This window comes from Tympanuchus pallidicinctus, unplaced genomic scaffold, assembly GCF_026119805.1.
Source record: "Tympanuchus pallidicinctus isolate F22 unplaced genomic scaffold, pur_lepc_1.0 scaffold3, whole genome shotgun sequence".
Taxonomy (NCBI): domain Eukaryota; kingdom Metazoa; phylum Chordata; class Aves; order Galliformes; family Phasianidae; genus Tympanuchus; species Tympanuchus pallidicinctus.
In genome coordinates, this window is record NW_026294747.1 from 1,635,266 (window position 1) to 1,652,713 (window position 17,448).

The following is a 17,448-nucleotide window of genomic DNA, read 5'->3' on the forward strand; positions in this document are numbered from 1 at the left end:
AAGACAGAAAGGAATAGGATGAGATCAAGACCTCCATCTCCTTTCGTATTCAAGTAATTCTTAACTGTCAGAATATTCTCTTTTTAAGACATATAAAAGATGTCAAAGCAGCATGAACTTCCAAATTTGTCTGCATGCATTGCACAGAAATCCTTAGACTAAATAAAATACTGTGATCACTGGAATACCAAACATTTGAGTTCAATCAAAAGAATCGTTTTAGTATTATAACTGAACATATTATGCTATGTTTCAAATTCTGACTAGTGACAGCAGACTTTTTTTTTTTTTGAAAAATCCATTTTTCTTAAAAGACTGTTTTGTTACGCATTTAAACAGGAAAAAAAAAAAAAAAATACAAAACCAAAGGAAAATTTGTTTGTACAATGAAATCTATTAGTTGCCTTTTTCTCATTCAGTAGATAACTTCCTTCTTTTTAACCTTAACTGTTAGACCAACTACACTGACAGAATTTTAACATTACAGCTGGCATGAACTACAGATTATGTTATTCATATGTGCCAAGTAAACCTTTACATAACTGGTCTAGTGCAGCCAAGGGCTCTGACTTAAACACTATGTAAAGCTCCTGTTACTAAATGAGAGTAAATGCAAAGAAAATATCCACAGGATTACTGTAGATGTTTCTATACTGTTCTTCTTATAGCTCCTCAGTCCTTGTTCAGCTTTTTCTTAACAATTACTACCATCATAACTATTATTTAAACACACAGCATATGTAAATCTCAGGGTACCCAAGAATAACTCCAACACCCTAACTGAGGTGATTTCAAAGAGAAAACAGAAGCATGCAATTATCAAGAGTAATTTTATTCTTGTAGAGCTGAACTGTTTTACACCTTGAGAAAACCCAAATTTAGACATAACACTGGTGCCCAGCCTTCTGAAGATTAAACATAATAAAGTGAAGGACTTAATACGTGGAAATCTCATAAAAAACTTGTCATGAAATGGTGCTTAATAGCCAGGAAAAATGGCTTGGCGCTCCTTAATTAAGCAAAATTTCTATCCAGCTGAAGTGAATTTAAACTAACATGTGGGACCTTATTTTTATGGCTCAAGAAAAAATGCACAGAGATATAAGGAGAAAAGCTTAACAGAAATGTAAGTGGGTATTAAATGAAAAAGTAACAAATAACTAACTAAACAAAAAAAAAAAAAAAAAAAAAAAAAAAAGAAAAAAAAAAGCTAAAAACCTGAAGAGCTTTAACAACTTTTTGTAGCTTTTACAAGCAATTAAACTGCTGTTTATTCATGGACAAATCCATAAATACATTTTGTAATGACTACAACAGAAAATTTTACTGCCTACCTGCTGGTTTTTTTGTTTTGTTTTGTTTTGTTTTTTTTTATTAAGTTCTATAAGAGATCAAAATTTTTATTTTTGGAATTTCACAATTATTCATTATTGCCAAACTAAAGCACATTTTGTCTTATTTGTTCTTTAAATAGAAAGTAACGGTGTACTAAAGAAAAGTCCATGCAGTTTTCCTAAGAAATTGATTGGCTCATGGCTAACATTTTTTTCCATAACTGCAAAATGCACTTGAACAGATATTGGTTCAGCATCAGCTACACAGGTCAAAGTTATCACACAGTTTTGGATGTGAATTCAACAGCAGCATGACAGTTGCCAAGGATTTGTACTTGCTGTCGCTTAGTACTGGTGTTGCCTGTCAAATTCTCTCCTATACAGAAGCCACAGAATTTTTTACGGATAGCAATTACTTACAACATACAATGAAGTACATCAGACATAACAACCATTCTTTAGATGTTCATTATCTGGATGCCTCTTTGTTATATCTATCCATAATCTAACTTATTTATACTGCACACTTAACAAGCACATATTTTTTTCTTTATAATTTTCCAGTAGTTCAAAATCTTTATTTTCATATTCTATTTAAATTTACATATTTAAGTTTATGTTATTCTTTTTACTTCTATAATTGCACATTCTGTGCAAGTTCTCAAGAAAAGCATTCATTGCTTTTCCCATAAATAAAATGCTTATGTATCAAAGATCCTAAAAATGAAAATAAAAGCAATATCAGTTAATTATAATGGAGGGCTTGAGGAAATCTTACATTTACTCATTAATTGTTTGCACTATTAAAGCAGTTCTCTCCAGACACATTTCAAACTTATTTGCACTTGCATTATTGTTGCATTACATGCATGCATGCTCCAGGAAACCATATTAATATAGCTTTAAATTGACAGACGAGAATGGGCCGTACCACGTTCCACATTCCTGAACCACTGTCTGGTGCACGCCTGTATATAAATCGCCATGAAGGCTGAAAACTCTAAACATGATTTTATTATACCCGCTGTGTACATCACTTACATGATGCAAAGTAATGTCTGATGGCTTTATAAATCCAATGTATGTATGAAAAATGTTTCATAATCATTCAGCCAGTGATAGCATTATGTACAAAGGCAGCTCGGAAACTAATGCCTCCTATTGTATTATGCTGGCCTAACAAGGCAGAGGCAGATGCTGGTGGTATGACGGTACAGTTCGAATCTTCCACCAATATTCTGTTATGTGTTGCTGCCATGCAAACACGGCAGTAGAAGGGCAGCCCAACAAAACAGTGTCCGACATGGAAGTGCATTACGAAGCAAAGGTGTGCCACTGAATTCCTCCATGCAGAAAAAATGGAACCCATTGACATTCATCATCAATTGCTGAACATGTAGGGAGAACAAACAGTACATGAGAACACAGTGAGGTGGTGGATGGTGCATTTCTGCAGTGATGACAGCAATATGAAAGATAAGCCATGTTCCAAACAGACTGACACAGCTGTCATTTCACAAAATGACGTGCATCTCGATCAGCTCATCCCCACAAACTGGCCAATGTTGTGAATGTGCTGAAAAATAGTGTTTTGTAGCTCAGAATTTGCTCTGTCAAAGAGCATTATTGTGCTCTTCGTATCTGTTGTTGTTTCATGAAAATAAATAGGAGACATTACTTCCTGGGCAACCTATAAACATAGTCTGTATCACTTTGGGAAGGACTTTCATCAAAAAATAATGCTGCAAACCTTACATTTGGCTAACTAGCATCAAGTAAATTGTTCTCAGCTCATGCAAGTGCTGGAAATACAAAGTGATGATCATTTTCCTTTTATTAGGAAAGCCAAATCTTCTCCTTCTCTTGCAATACCATTTCTAACTATAGTTTATTAGAAAACTACTATTTTTTCCTCAAAAAGTACATCCTGAGTAATAACAGAAAAAGTACACACTGTGTATGAAACTCATATCACACTAAATTGTTGGGAACCTTGCCAAAGGCTTGAGTGAAAATTTTATCCCACATCGCTGAATTGCTGAGTACAAAGAAACTGCTGCTTCTCTCTCTTTCACCTCCCCCACCAAAATCCTATCATTCCAGACCATGAAAACCATGAAAGATTTTTCTCCAGTACTCCCATGAGAAGAAAGAAAACTACATTGCCGAGTTAGGCAACCAAACCTAATGTAGCAAAAAAAGCTGAAATAATGCTTTTCGGATAATACAAGAATCTGGCAGCATTCTATATCGAATCTCATTTAGTCATGAAAAACCAGACAGCATCCAATATTCTTCGTGTCTGTCGCATCCCAAACACCAGAGAAATGGGATATTTTCATACCTGGAGCAACAAAACATACTCTAAGTCTGATGAATTAAGTTTGCATGCCAAGGAAAATGAACCTGTGTGAAAAATGAGAGCGTACATTTCCTTGACCAAAGTAAGAGTTCCCAAGGAAATTGATAATTGAGTTGTCGTAGCAGTTTTACTAGCTAGGTGACCATAAGGGAGATTAAAAGCTGTAAAAGATGAAAAGTTAGGCATCACTTATACTTGCAGACCTTCAAGTGGCTACCATCTGCTAATGCACTTTCCTAGGAAGCGGAGAAAAAAGGGTAGCAGCACCTCGAGAATCTTAAATGACTGCATGGTGCCTAATCGCATCCCCCTTCCAGGGCTTTGCCTGGGCTTGGGGCCAGCTTCACGCCTGGCACAGCTGAACTGCTCCTCCTTTCTCAGTGACCCTGGGGAGCCGCCAGACAGCTCTGCAGGGTGTCCCCAGCCCAGGCCGACATCTCTTCCTGCAGGAGCTGCACTTCAGCTGAAGCTCTTACATTCAGCCTGGCCTGAGTCGCGGCCCCACCTGCACAGCAGCCGTGCCTGGCAGCGGGCCCCAGCCCACAGGATGTCTTCTGGTCAGGCCTGGAAATGATTGGCTGACTGCACTGAACCCTGTCACCAGACCCGAGGCTCATCCTGATTGGCCACCCATGTTGCTGCTCTTCTTCATCCCTGTCTTCTCACCCCAAGCCTGCTGATGAACAAAGCAGGGCGCTCACTGACCCAGCTGCTTGACTTGGCTGGGCCTGCTACCATGCTTGTCCCCAGCTCTCCTCCCGCAGCCAACCTTGCCGTGCCCTGACCGTGGCCTTCACACAACAGGATTTCTTCCCTCCAGCAAAGATGTGCACTGTCTTGAACTTTGTAATCATGCTTTCGTTTTTACTGGTACAAAAACGCAGTTAACCCCCCTGACTGGAGTCAGTTAATGAGCACTGTGACTTGACGTTCCAGTTTGCCATGGGACTGAAGAGGAAGAACTGTTATCTAAATAGCTGAAGAAACTTAAGATGAAATTATTTAAAATATTCCAGTATCTCTAAGTCATCTGCAGATGGATCCAGAATGAAAGATTCACAAACACTGGAAAAAAAAATCTTAAGGGAAAAGATAAACTAAAAATCTGTAGGATTTCAAGAAATTTCCCCCTTATTTGACCGAAACTGAGAGTATGTTATACTGAAAATGTATAAAAATACTTTAAATGTTTTCTTCGTGCCTTCATCTTTAGACTGAGAATGATGCTACTAAAATATTTACTTAATTATATTTTTACAAATTACCACATGGTAGCAAATTAAACATCTTACTTTGACAAATGACACGAGTGAAAAGTTGCAAGGGCTTTACTCACACATCTTTTGCCAATATAAGTTGTGCATCCATGTGGCGCATGCCAGATGGTGTTTTTCCTGAGCACTTACTAGATTTTTGTTGTTTGCTGTTTCCTGTTTAAAAGTACAATAGGTTGTGATCTTCATTTCCTTCTTTTTCTTAGAAATGCCTTCCACACGGACTTGCTCAACAATCTCTGCAGGCAGTGAGATACAGCCTGTTCCCTCGGCCCTCCCTGTTGCGTTTGGCTTTTTGTTTGTTTGTTTTTAAGACAGATGTAACAATTACCTCTTTTAAATAGCAGGGGATCTCCCCTAACCACCACGCAGAGCATTGGCCAGCTCCCTCAGCTTCCTCTGATGTATTCCACCCAGTCCCTGCAGGTACCCCACCAGTCCCTCAATACGTGTGTTTCCCATGTCTATCTCCAAAAAGGCAGGCCAAAAACCATACTTGAAAAGGCTTCTTTAAACTATTCTTAGTGACTGAATGATAATCTAAGCAATTCTGCTGAAATTAATGTATGTATGTAGAAAGGTAGTCGCCAATACACTGATCTTTCCAAAGGAATTATTTAATGCCTATAACTAACTTAGCATAGTATATCCTGATTGGATTTATCCCAAACTAGCTACAACCAAACTGACCTTTCTATCTCAAACCCATTCAAAGCACAGTTGACGAAATTATCCTTTTGACTAGCACTAGATAACAATCTTTACTCTCTTCAAGATTCTTCCTTATCACAAGGAAAGGTGAAGGGACAAAACAGGATTCCACTCTGTGTCAGAAGCAAAAAATATACATTCCCATCTGTCCAACACCAGAGCAGGGAATAAAGCCAAGAAAAGGCTCTAGATTGATACTACAGTTTCATAAGAGAGGAAGAAGGGGAGAGACGTACCATGATCCTTTGCCAGGAAGAAGACTTTTGGTTGATAAAATACCCTTGTGTCACTAACAGCCAAGCATAATTTGCTCTAAACAACAACTAGAATTGGTTTCTAATTTTTTAGTAATAAATTCTAGCCTCACATATGTAAATATGTAAAAATGGTATCATGCCAATGATTTTCCCAACAATGCTACACTCAGCAGCAATCAAATGATGCTTGATATTTTCTCTCCAATTCCCTTCACATAGGATACCATCCTCAAATAATTTCATATAGCTTTAAATAATATTTCCATTTGTAGAAATCCGATGCACGATAGTATTTTTGTACTAGCACCAAATTATAATAGTTAGGCAAATGATAAACTAGGATTGCTTTTACTGATCTGCTGTTCCTTGTTTCCATTCATTGAAAACAGCTACAAAACCTCTTAGACAAACTGAACCCTTTGACAAGTTATGCAACATGGATTGCTATTCTGTTGCCCTCCCACTTTCAGTGGCAACTATAGAACAGCACTACTGGACCTTCAGACTACATCTTCCAGTTGAAATGGAAAAGGCAGCATACATCCTGGCTTAAGCCAAGACTAAAACCTCAATGTAATGCAGAAATATATAAGGAGATGGCATTTGAAGTACAGCAACTATGTTCTTCACTGCACCACTAAAAGTGATTCTATAACTTGTCACCATACCTGGAATGCAGTTGAGTCTTAAAAAAAAAAAAAAAAAAAAAAAAAAAAACACCTACATAAGGGAAAAATGTTTATCAGAAGTATCATTAACTATGAAGTAGACCTCTAAGGAAAGTAATCAGAAAGCCCATGAGCACTCTGGCCTTCAACAACTAAGTGGAAACATTTCCAATTATCAGGAAAAAGCCAATTAAAATAAAACAATCTAAAATATCAATATTTGATCTGAGAATTATATTTCCCAGAAACTATTGTTAATATTAAACTGTTGACCTAACATGCTTGCAGGCGTTATAGATGCCACAGTTGTTGCTCCACTGCCTTTAGATGTACAGCAATTTGCACTAGCTAGTAACCAGCATGACATTAGACAAGCTTCCTATTGGTAAGGGTCTTTAAACTCTTGCTTTAACTATAACCAGAAACAAGATCAAGTTATATCAACAAAAGAAGCCTTATTCAGTCTGTCCATTACAGGAATTTAAAGAGACTGAGGTCCCTAGACAAAAAACAGCACAAACAGGTGGCAAATTCAAATGAACATTACCAAGTGAGTGATAAAAGATGAAAATAGCAGGTTCTTCTCGGTTCAGCCAAGCATCCCATCTTAAAACCATTTGAAACCTCAAACATTAAGTAAATATTTATAGCAAAGGTTGCGCAGGCACAGACACAAGTTCAGAGTAAATGTGGCAGGTTTGAAAAGACAGATAATTTGTCAGAGGATGCAGGAGCAAACACTGTGCTGACCTACATCAGCAAAGTACAAGTATCCTTGTCTTTCCCTCAGTTCATCTGACTGATTTAGGTTGCTTGATATCACACTTGAAAGACAAAAAGTAAAATCTAAGTTATAAAATCTTTCAAATTATCAGTTTTGCCTGAGTTTTTATCCGCTGAGTTACTTCACAGCACACTAGACAAGGTAATAATTTATGATAATTATATGAAAATACACAATTAATATTCATCACCTCTCATTTCTCATCACTTTAGATGATCAGTAATGCAGAGGAGAAATGCTGTCAGATTTCTAATTGCTTTGTAATGGGCCTGAAATAGGGAAATCGTTCAAGACAAACAATCTGTCACTTGTCTGTTACCTTAACTATCTATCACTTAAAAAACCCTCATTAAATACATTGCTAATGAACGACAAAAGACTGTACTCAGTGTGCCCAGATGTACCTTTTTAAACAATATTGTAAATTGCTTAAATAATTCCCAAGACGTTTTCAATCATTTTTTGAGGAAATTTAATGGAAAACATATATTTTCAATGCACGTTACATCTCATTTGTTCACATCATTATGACATTTAGTCTATCATATCCCATCTCCCAGGAGACAAAACTTTGTTTTTCTCTCTACTGCTGACAAATCTGACCCAATCAAGGCAAATTCTAGAATAACTTACCGTTCAACTCCCTGCAACCTTTCTCATAACAAATGAACAAAAATACATTCATGTGCTGGGTTGTTTTTATTTTTTATGTCTACTTTACAAAGATTTTTCTTAATCACTGGATTAAAAAAGAAGTCTAACACTGTCCAAAGTTGGACAAATTATCTCTCACAGACAAAACAATTCTTCCCAAGAGACAGAATTCAGAATCCTCACTTAGCCCTTTCTTTAGAGTCAGCTATCTACTACAGTTCTGATGGAAAAATTCATTTGAGGAAAAAAATTAAAATCTTCTGGATGTATTCAGTGGATCAGAATGAAAAAAGCAGGTCATGGGTGAGACCCCACCAGGAAATACTGTAATATTAACTGCCACATTAACTAATAACCCCTACTAATTGCAACATAAAAAAAAATACTTAAAATATCTACCTGTGCAAGACTTCAACATGCTCAATTTAGCATATTTATGAAATAAAACACAGATAATTAGTGCTTGTTTGTGTAGGTATGTTTTAAAGGGCAAAAGGTACATATGAACTGGTAGCAGGAATTAGAAGCCAGGTGCATTGAAATTTAGGATTAAGAACAATTTTTAACAGAAGATGATTAGCTGTTGCAACAGACTTTTCCAAGTGAGAAAATGTATCTTAATATCGATAATCAGGCAGAATACAATGGGCTCGGAACAGCCCTGCAATAAATAGAGAACAGTAAGGGACTGAGTGCTTTCTTTGGTGTTATTCACATGAATCCTATTTCTTCTTGGTGATAAAATAAAGAGAAAAGCAGAGAAAAATATGCTTTAAGAAAGAAAAAAAACACCAACATGAATAAAATAAGTACAGGGGAGCTAACAAACTTTTTCCAGAATAGTGCTTAGTGTGAAGAACATCAGAACAGTGTGTGCTGAAGATAACGCACACTTAGCATATTGCTCACTTAGTTTTGTTTTGCCAGCAGAAGGGAGGAAAGCAGCAAAGCCTATGGCTGGGTTTAGCTCCATAGCAACTTAGAGGCCAGGAGCTACCAAAAGGAACTGGTCAGAATTTTGCCCTGCTCTTCCTTTCTCACACCCCATTTTGATTCCAGCAAATCTTGAAGTAACTTGATTTTGATCTCTCTAGTAATGAAAGATGATCAGATTGGAGACTGATCAGCAGCTGCAAAAGGCACTAAGACCAGAGAGATTAACAGTACCTCAAAACTTAACATTGTAGTTTCAGAAACGAGGAGAGAGTAAAACTTGGAGAAACCAAGACACAATGATTGTAGAATCATAGAATCACAAGGTTGGAAACAACCTGCAAGATCATCTAGCCCAGCCATCCTCCCATCACCACTGCTACCACAAGCACTAAACCGTATCTCGCAGCTCCTCATCCAGACCTCTTGAGCACTGCCAGGGATGGCGACTCCACCACCTCCCTGTGCAGCCATTCCAGTGCCTGACCACTCTGAGAGAAAAAGTTCTTCCTTATGCCTAACCTAAATCTCCTCTGGTACAACTTGCAGCCATTGCCTCGGGTCCTGTTTGTTGCTTGGGAGGCCAAACTTCCCTTCATGAAGTTACAGAGTGCAACAAGGTCTCCCCTGAGCCTCTTCTTCTCCAGACTAAACAATCCCTCAGCCACTTGTCATAAGACTTGTGCCCCAGACCCCTTACAGTTATTACTGTATTATTTCACTGTACTATCAGGCAAGGCTAAATAATGCTGCAGTGGTTACTTTTCTTAGTTTGTACATATGAAAGTTCATGAACAGCAAATTTTTACATTAAAACAGAAAAGAAAGACTGGTTTCCCTCCAAAGTTTTTCCACTGGCCTCAGTAACCATTCCTTAACATCTATAATTAATTGCACATCAAACAACTAACTACAGCCAACCGCAGTGTCAGATAAAAACGCTTCTAATTTCTCAAATAACTCTGAGTTTAAACTACATTGCCATCTGGATACCAGCATCAATCCCGAAACGAATTCACATGGTAAAATCGTGACAAAATTAAGTGATATTTCTCTCATCCACCCAGAAAACCTCTCGCTGTCCTGCAGCCCAGGTTGGAGCCCTGTCTCCACACACTGCTGAGGGACGCAGGGAAGGAGCAACCTCTGCAGAGCTCCCATTCAACCGCCGCTTTGCTCACACCTCCCATAGGCCGGGGAAGGTGGCAGAAACTGTGCGTTTAGAAGATTGGTGAAGCGTGAATTGAGTTTGTACGGACAATTATCGGTAAAAAAAGATTACGAAGAGTAAGATCAGAGCACCGACCTAAGCTTATAGCCAAGGGAGCGTCTTTCCGTGCTTACAGCCCTATTCGTTTCCACGAGCAGGAGGTGCCCAACCCTCCCCTTCGGGACGGCGCGTGCTGAGCCCTCAGAGCAGAGCGCCGGGGGGGGGGGGGGGGGGGGGCACCTCAGCGAACCTCCGCCCTCGCGGCAGCAGGGCGAGAAGGGCAGCGCGGGGGGACCCGAGGCGGACAGCCAGGCCCGCAGGCGGAGCGGCGATCGGACGGCCGTTCCCGAGACGGGGCCGGGCGCTGGGGGGCGGCTGGAGCCGCTACTTAGGGAGCACGCCGCCGCCTCAGCAGCGCCGTCGTCGCCATGGAGACAGCGTCGGGCCCGGCCGGCACGCCGCTTCCTGCCGGTGCCTCGCCACTGGGGCCCGGGCGGAAACACGCGAGGCCCCGCCGGCGCTGCCCATCGCAACGCCGAAGCGGCGAGCGGAGGTTAGGTTTCTCACCGGACGACTGATGCCGGGGTTCGGCAGGCTGCGCGGTGAGGCCGGCGACGCGGGGCAGGTGGGTGCGCGCTGCGCTGCTCCTCGCCGTGCTGTGAGGGGCGGTCGGTCTCGCGCCGGCGGTCGCGGTGGGCTCTCGCGCCGCTGCTGCGCTGCAGAATGGCGGGAAGGGGCGGAATGGCGGGAAGGGTCTCAGCCTGCGGCGTTACGGCCGGGGAGCCTCGTTGTTTCGGCAGTTAAATAAACAAACGAACGAGAGCCTCTTCTTCCTATATTCAGATAGCAAGTTCTTTCCCTGCTGAGGCACAGCGTCACTTCCCCAGATCAGGTCCCCCTGATCAATCGGCTGCGCGCATTGCCCGAAACAGAGATAGCTGCAAAACAGCAGCTGAGACGCGGGGTCTTCTCTGAGAGTCTGTGTGCAACTGCAGCCACAGAGCGCGCACAGAGCGAGGGCAGGGAGCAGCGCCTGAGTGCTCTAAGCGAGCAATATGCTAAAGTGTGCGTTATCTTCGTGCGAATAACGCCACCGGAAGCACGCAGTCCCTTACTGTTCTCTATTTATTGCAGGGCTGTTCCGAGTCCAGTGTATTCTGCCTAATTATCGATATTAAGAGATTACATTTCCTCACTTGCAAAAGTCTGCTGCAACAGCTAATCATCCTCTGCTAAAAATTATTCTTAATCCTAAATTTCAATGCGCCTGGCTTCTAATTCCTGCTACCAGTTCATATGTACCTTTTGCCCTTTGCAGCAGTGTTTTAAACATACCTACACAAACAAGCACTAATTATCCTTTTTGTCCTGCAGGCTGTTACCAGCTGCCTGTAGTTCCTCCCTCCTCTCTCTTCTTAACTTCCCTTTTCAAATTGTACTTAGAATGATTGCCTTTTCTTACACAGCACTAAGCAAATCGAGGCCAGCCAGAGATGGCCGTGGAGCAGACAAGAGGAAAGGACTGGTACCAAATCCTGGGCGCGCAGCCATCAGACAGCCCAGCAGAACTGAAGCAGAAATACCAAAGGCTGGCTTTATTAGTAAGTATCGTTCTGCTACTTGTGCGGAATTAAGTTTTAGAAACAAAGTAAAAACTGCTGCTTTGATGCAGAAATTGAGTGTGTCCTCACTGATGACACGAAGCTGGGGATTGTCTCAATCTCCCTGAGGGTAGGAAGGCCCTATAGATTCACCTGAATGGGATGAGGCCAGGGGGATGAAGTTCCACAAGTCCAAACGTCAGGTCCTGCACTTTGGTTACAACAAGCTCATGCTGTGCTACAAGCTTGGGGCATCCTGGCTCACATCAGAAATAGCGTTGTCAACCAGAGCAGGGAAGTGATTCTCCCTATGTGCTCAGCGCTGGTGAGGCTGCATCTCAGTTACTTTGTTTGGTGTTGGTCCTCTCAATACAAAAAAAACCAGACGTGTAAACCCTGGAACCCAGAGAAGGGCAGCAGGGATGTGCTCCAGACCCTTCACAAGTCTTAGGAACAGCTGAGGGAACAGGAACTGTTCAGTGTGGAGGAGGCTTAGGGGGAACTTACAGCTCTACAACTCCCTGAAAGGTTGTTATGATGAGGTGGAGGTCAGCCTCTTGTCCTCAGAAACAGCGACAGGACAAGAGGGAATGGCCTCAAGTTGTACTAAGGGAGGTTCAGGTTGGATATAAGAAAAGAGTTCTTCCTGATAGGCTGCAGTAGTAGAATGTATAGGATGAAAATTTGTGAATATCAATTTGGGTTTTATTTGAAGGCTTCTTGTGCGCTTTTTTAGAGTCATATTTTTAGTCATGCCTTAAGACATGAACTTAGTGTTCGTGTTTCCCATTCTCATGGTTTTCATATGTAGCAGACTCAGAGATCTGAGATCACTTCAAGTTAACTTGGTTCCTCTGTTTTAACCTCCCACATAATTCAGGCTTTATAATGAAGAGATTGTTTAGCCCACCTTTAAGAGCACAATAAGGCACATATATTTGATACTGTTTGGTTCAAATGGCCAAATTGATAGACTTGCAGAAGTCCCAGGATTTTTTAAGTTTAATTAAATTAATTTTTAAATTAAATTTCTAAACATAACAAAAAAATGGCAACCCAGAGAAGAAAGAAGGTGAGCAGACCTCGGTTTTTATATTCTTTTAGGTATGCGATTCTGTAAACTAGACTATTAGTGTTGGCAGGGCTATAGAGAGTATATGCACATCTAGTCTTGCTATATTTCTAGGTGAAAAGTTCTAGTGTAGAGGCTTTTCTTTAGAATCTGTGCATTTGTGGTCTAAATGGTCAGTGCTCTCTGAAAAGAGAGTGGGAAATGTTAGCAAACATTAAGGTTATTTTTTTCCTTTTTTATGCTGTTTAGCTCTAGAGGTTCTCCCCCCTCTGTAAATGCATGGTGCTAATAAATCAATTACTTCTACACATCCTGTAAGCCACTGGCTACAGGAGGGATAGGAAAGCACAACACATAGCACATGGTTCCTGTGTGAAAGTCACTGCATTGACCCAGAGTGTTTCATGATTTAAAATGTTAGAAGTTCATGAAAGAAAAGTCTGTGGTGGCATGTTAGCATGAAAACGCAGTCTCAGATCCAGAAACCAACAAGCTGTGGACTTCTGAATAAGGGTGGAACATACATATGGGAGCTGTTACTGTATTTTTGTCCTATCCTGATGCTATTCCCTAGGCATCCAGTGTTCATTAGTACTGTAGCACTAGTTGGACTTCTGTAATGCTATAATGGGATGGAAAGTACTGCAATAACGGCAGGATGGCAAAGTCTTTGCAACAAATGAGAATGAACCCGAATGCAGTAGCCATACATAACAAAACGCAAGGAAAGAGCTACTTACCTTTGGAAGGCCTCCAGTAGGTAGGGATCTCCTGCAAGAGATACCCTCACCTCCATTGGCAACCCTAAATGAGGTCTGGGAAGGGGCAGATCCTGGCTCCATCCCTTTCAGTCACTCAGGTACATTGCGTGCACCTGAGATCCCCTGGGTTGAGCCCGCCTTCACACCAGCTGCTCAATCACTGCTTCAAGCTGTGACTTAGCTTTTTCACTGCAACCTCTTATCTTACCTGCTGCGTCCTGTTCACGTGAAGTAATTCCCTTGCTCCCCAAAGAAGGCTTGCACTTAAGAGATCTTAATGGTTGTACACCTCTAAGTCATAGAATGTTAATTTATGGTTTTCTGAAGCTGCTACTGTACACAGTAGGAGCATTGCTGGAGGCAGAGGATGAGTCTGTGTGCAGGTGTTTCAGTTGTTTTTGGATATGGTGGTGGTAGAGAATTAGCAGAGCAACTCCACCTTAGAAAGCTAGGATGAATGGTGAGCACTGCCATGTACTGCCTGTTTAAAGATCTCTTGACAAATGCGTGTGGTCAGCGCCAGCTATCTTAAAATCAGAAAGTCTATAAAGCAACTAACATCTCGTATGCAAATTGCAATTAATATGACTTCTCTCGTGGAGAATATTCTGATCACAGATGCTCATTAGCGTCAAGCATAATAAATGTTGGAATTTATTTTTAAACATAATTCTGCTGTTAAAATAAAAATGGCAAGTGCCTACGATTTCTTCAGATGATCTTGAGTGTTTCATGTTGAATGTTTGTTTTTTGCTATCTGCTGTTTTGTCTGTTTGTCAACACACTGTGTACTTAGCATCCCGAATGAACAGGCGGATGTAAACTTCCAAAGCTGCAAAGAATTGGAGATCTTGCCATATGTCATCTAAAAGATAACTATATTTGCAGTGATACCTCAGGACTGACTTTAACAATACAAAGTAGTAGGCAAGTAAAAAATGTTGAATTACAGCTTGCAAGAACTATTTTGAAAGGGAAATTCTCTTTAAAGTGATTAATTTGTAAAATGTAACTTGTTTTTACCAATTCCAAAGGGTTGATGATGGAAATGGTTAATGAATCATAAAAAATGAAACCATGCAAACGCACCCTTCTTGAGTGAGCACATTTACTTACCATTCTGCCATCTTTTCGTTTGCTGTACTAACTTGCTTCATTTGGCCAAGTCCCCATGAATATTTAAGCAAATTATTTCACTGCAAACTCCGGATGATGTCTATTCTGTCTATAAGGAGAGTATTAATTGGATGCACAAAACAACACAGGTTTGACCTAAAAGTAGTGATTTTGTTGTTGTTATTACATTATTTCTTCTTACCGTCTAAACATTTAAGTAGAAGTTCATATTTACACAATATCCTTGCAACCATGAAACTTAAAATGCTGTAAAATTTTTGCACGCTCATTTGCCTGGCACCTGCACCATCTTAATGCTTCTTACTCTTTAATTAATAGCAGCCAGGAATGGCAGACTTTTGAGCATAAGACATGCATGCCACTAGCAATTTGATCATCAGGCTTTTTTAAGGAATGGAACTTAAATGTATGCTGGCTTGTACTTCATTGTCTTCTCTAGCACAAAGCTTCAGCCAGTGACTTTGAAAAAATATCCAATTAGAAATGTGTATTTTGTAACCAGCACAGCTCAGTGCCATGAGTCCATAATTGGCTGCCTTATATTCATTTCAAGAGGCTTTTTGAAGCATCAAAGATTTCGTGTTCTGGAATGAATCAAAACAGATTTTGAGAATTATTATGTTTAAAGATAAAAATCTTCATCTTTCATCTTCAGAATATACTGACTTTTTGAGATGCTATATATGTATGACATTCTCACCCGTAATTATATATATTGTAGTTTTAACAAGAAAAAATCATAAAAGGGTAAATGTTTTTAGGAGAGACAATGCCCACGTCCCTTTTCTGAGCATGTACAAAACTAGCAGAAGATAAAATCAGAGTGACAAAGAAGGAGAGGTTACAGAATCTTGCTGGTTGGCCCAGCGTTTTGTGGTCAAAGAATGGGTTGCCAGATTGTTTGCAAGTTTTTCTGTAGCTGCTCTGCATCTGAAAGCTGATTTTACAGAGAATAAAGTCACCAAACATAGAAGCTTTGTCTCGCTGAGAATCAGGTGTCTGTTCCTGTTGATGCTGATGATATTATAGGATACCTTTCAACTGGAAAAGAAATTATTGTGCAGGAAAATTATATGCTGCTGTTACAATGTATGCCCTAATCTTAAGGAAAATCCATGTAATTTGAGCAGGGAGCATGCAGGAAGCTCTTATTTTTAATATGGAAAGGAAATAAAATGTGCCACTTAACACACAGTGTTACAAGGATTATCTGTTTATCAGAAGGGGTGGTGTGTGTATATAAATACAAAGAAAGCGTTCAGATGATCACTTCATCTGTTTGAAGGAGTAGAAAATTTTAAAACAAAGAGCATTAAGCATAGGTGAGAACGACTGTCAGCAGCAAGAAAAAGAAAGGTCATCAATAGGAATCTAATTTAATGAAGCAAAATAATTTCAAGAATTGAGCTTGTGTAGAGGAAAGACAGCTATCTCTGGAGAGAAAAGATCTGTGGTGTCCTATCAGATCTATGGACACAGCTGAATTTTGCAATCACAAGAAAGGCAGAGGATGTCATATATTTGAAGTCAAAAAGCTGCTTGCATTCTTACTGTCTTAAAGTCCGTTACAAACTAAATTCAGTGGGAGGATGCACCTCCTGAGGAACTTTTCAGGCTGAGTTTAAGTCAAGAATTTGAATCTTACAAACTTCAAAATGTTTTCATTTTCATCAGCAGTCTCGTAACAATAATTTTCATAGTGAAAATTATGCAGCAATACCTACTGTGTTTTTCTTAACAGCCTTGAGGAAGACATTCTGTTAGTGTGCCTCGCTGTAGACTGACTGAAGTTAGTATTTAGATATCATAAAGTTTGTTGCAAAGGAATGCCTATTTGGCTCTCCTTTATTTTCAGCTGCTCTTCACATCTGATTTACTGTTTATAACCTTAATAAAATACAGGTGGATATTTTCTCAAGCTGGAACTTGAAGAATTGGTTATTAACTTATACAAGTATTTAACAGAGCCTCATTAGCAAATGCCTAGTTGAAACAGCTTGATTGGGTGGCTCCTGGTCATGCCAGTATTCCTGCTGCTCTTTCCAATCTGACAGCATTTGTTTAACTCATCCTTGTGGGTTTTTGTGTGTTTTTTTCTTCTTTTTTACACTAGAGGTCATAGCAGTATTCAGTATTAAGTCTGAAGAACAGGCATTTTCACCCTGTCAGTGATCACACTGCAGAAATAGAAACTTATTAATCTGAATGGTGTCCTGGATTCATTGCATGTATCACAACAGCACTTAAAAGCCAAGCATTGTGGAGATGCATGGTACCACTGCATGCAGAGACACAGACAGCCATGTCCAAGCAGAAGCTCTTGCTTGCTTAGTTGGTGTGGTGGGAGAGGTGATGTTGGCTGCAGCTCGGGCATCACCTGCTCACATTATGGTACTGACCAGGAAAACTGTTAGCCCTCATTTGGTTGGGCAGCTGGATAACCAAATGAAATGCAGTGATTAACAACTGACGGATCAGCACGCAAATGGAAGGTGCACACTGGCCACATCTCTTACAGGGCAAGGCTGAGAAAGCTGTCCTGACTTTGCAGCAGTGAGAGGTTCATGGATACAGGTGAAGAGAGAAGGGAACTGGATGTAGTGAAGTACCACAGCAGGAACGGGGGGATGTGACAATATTGGTAGGTAGTGCTTGAAGTACTCACTTGTCAGAGTGAGTGTCCAGCATGC

General features: G+C 40.3%; 1 protein-coding gene and 1 long non-coding RNA gene across 3 annotated transcripts in view; one reads left to right on the plus strand and one right to left on the minus strand.

Moving 5' to 3' along the window:
* Positions 1-13,649, minus strand: part of LOC128085319 (uncharacterized) — a 47,712-nt gene extending 34,063 nt beyond the window's left edge. For both annotated transcript variants that reach the window (XR_008208891.1, XR_008208890.1), the window contains exon 1: positions 13,601-13,649. This is a non-coding gene — a long non-coding RNA (uncharacterized LOC128085319). The remainder of the gene's footprint in view (positions 1-13,600) is intronic.
* The window catches only part of DNAJC24 (DnaJ heat shock protein family (Hsp40) member C24), a 35,973-nt gene continuing 29,211 nt past the window's right edge, over positions 10,687-17,448 (plus strand). The window contains exons 1-2 of the mRNA XM_052692503.1: positions 10,687-10,812; positions 11,654-11,788. Of these exons, the coding sequence (XP_052548463.1) occupies positions 11,681-11,788 (108 nt within the window). The 5' untranslated portion in view covers positions 10,687-10,812; positions 11,654-11,680. The remainder of the gene's footprint in view (positions 10,813-11,653; positions 11,789-17,448) is intronic.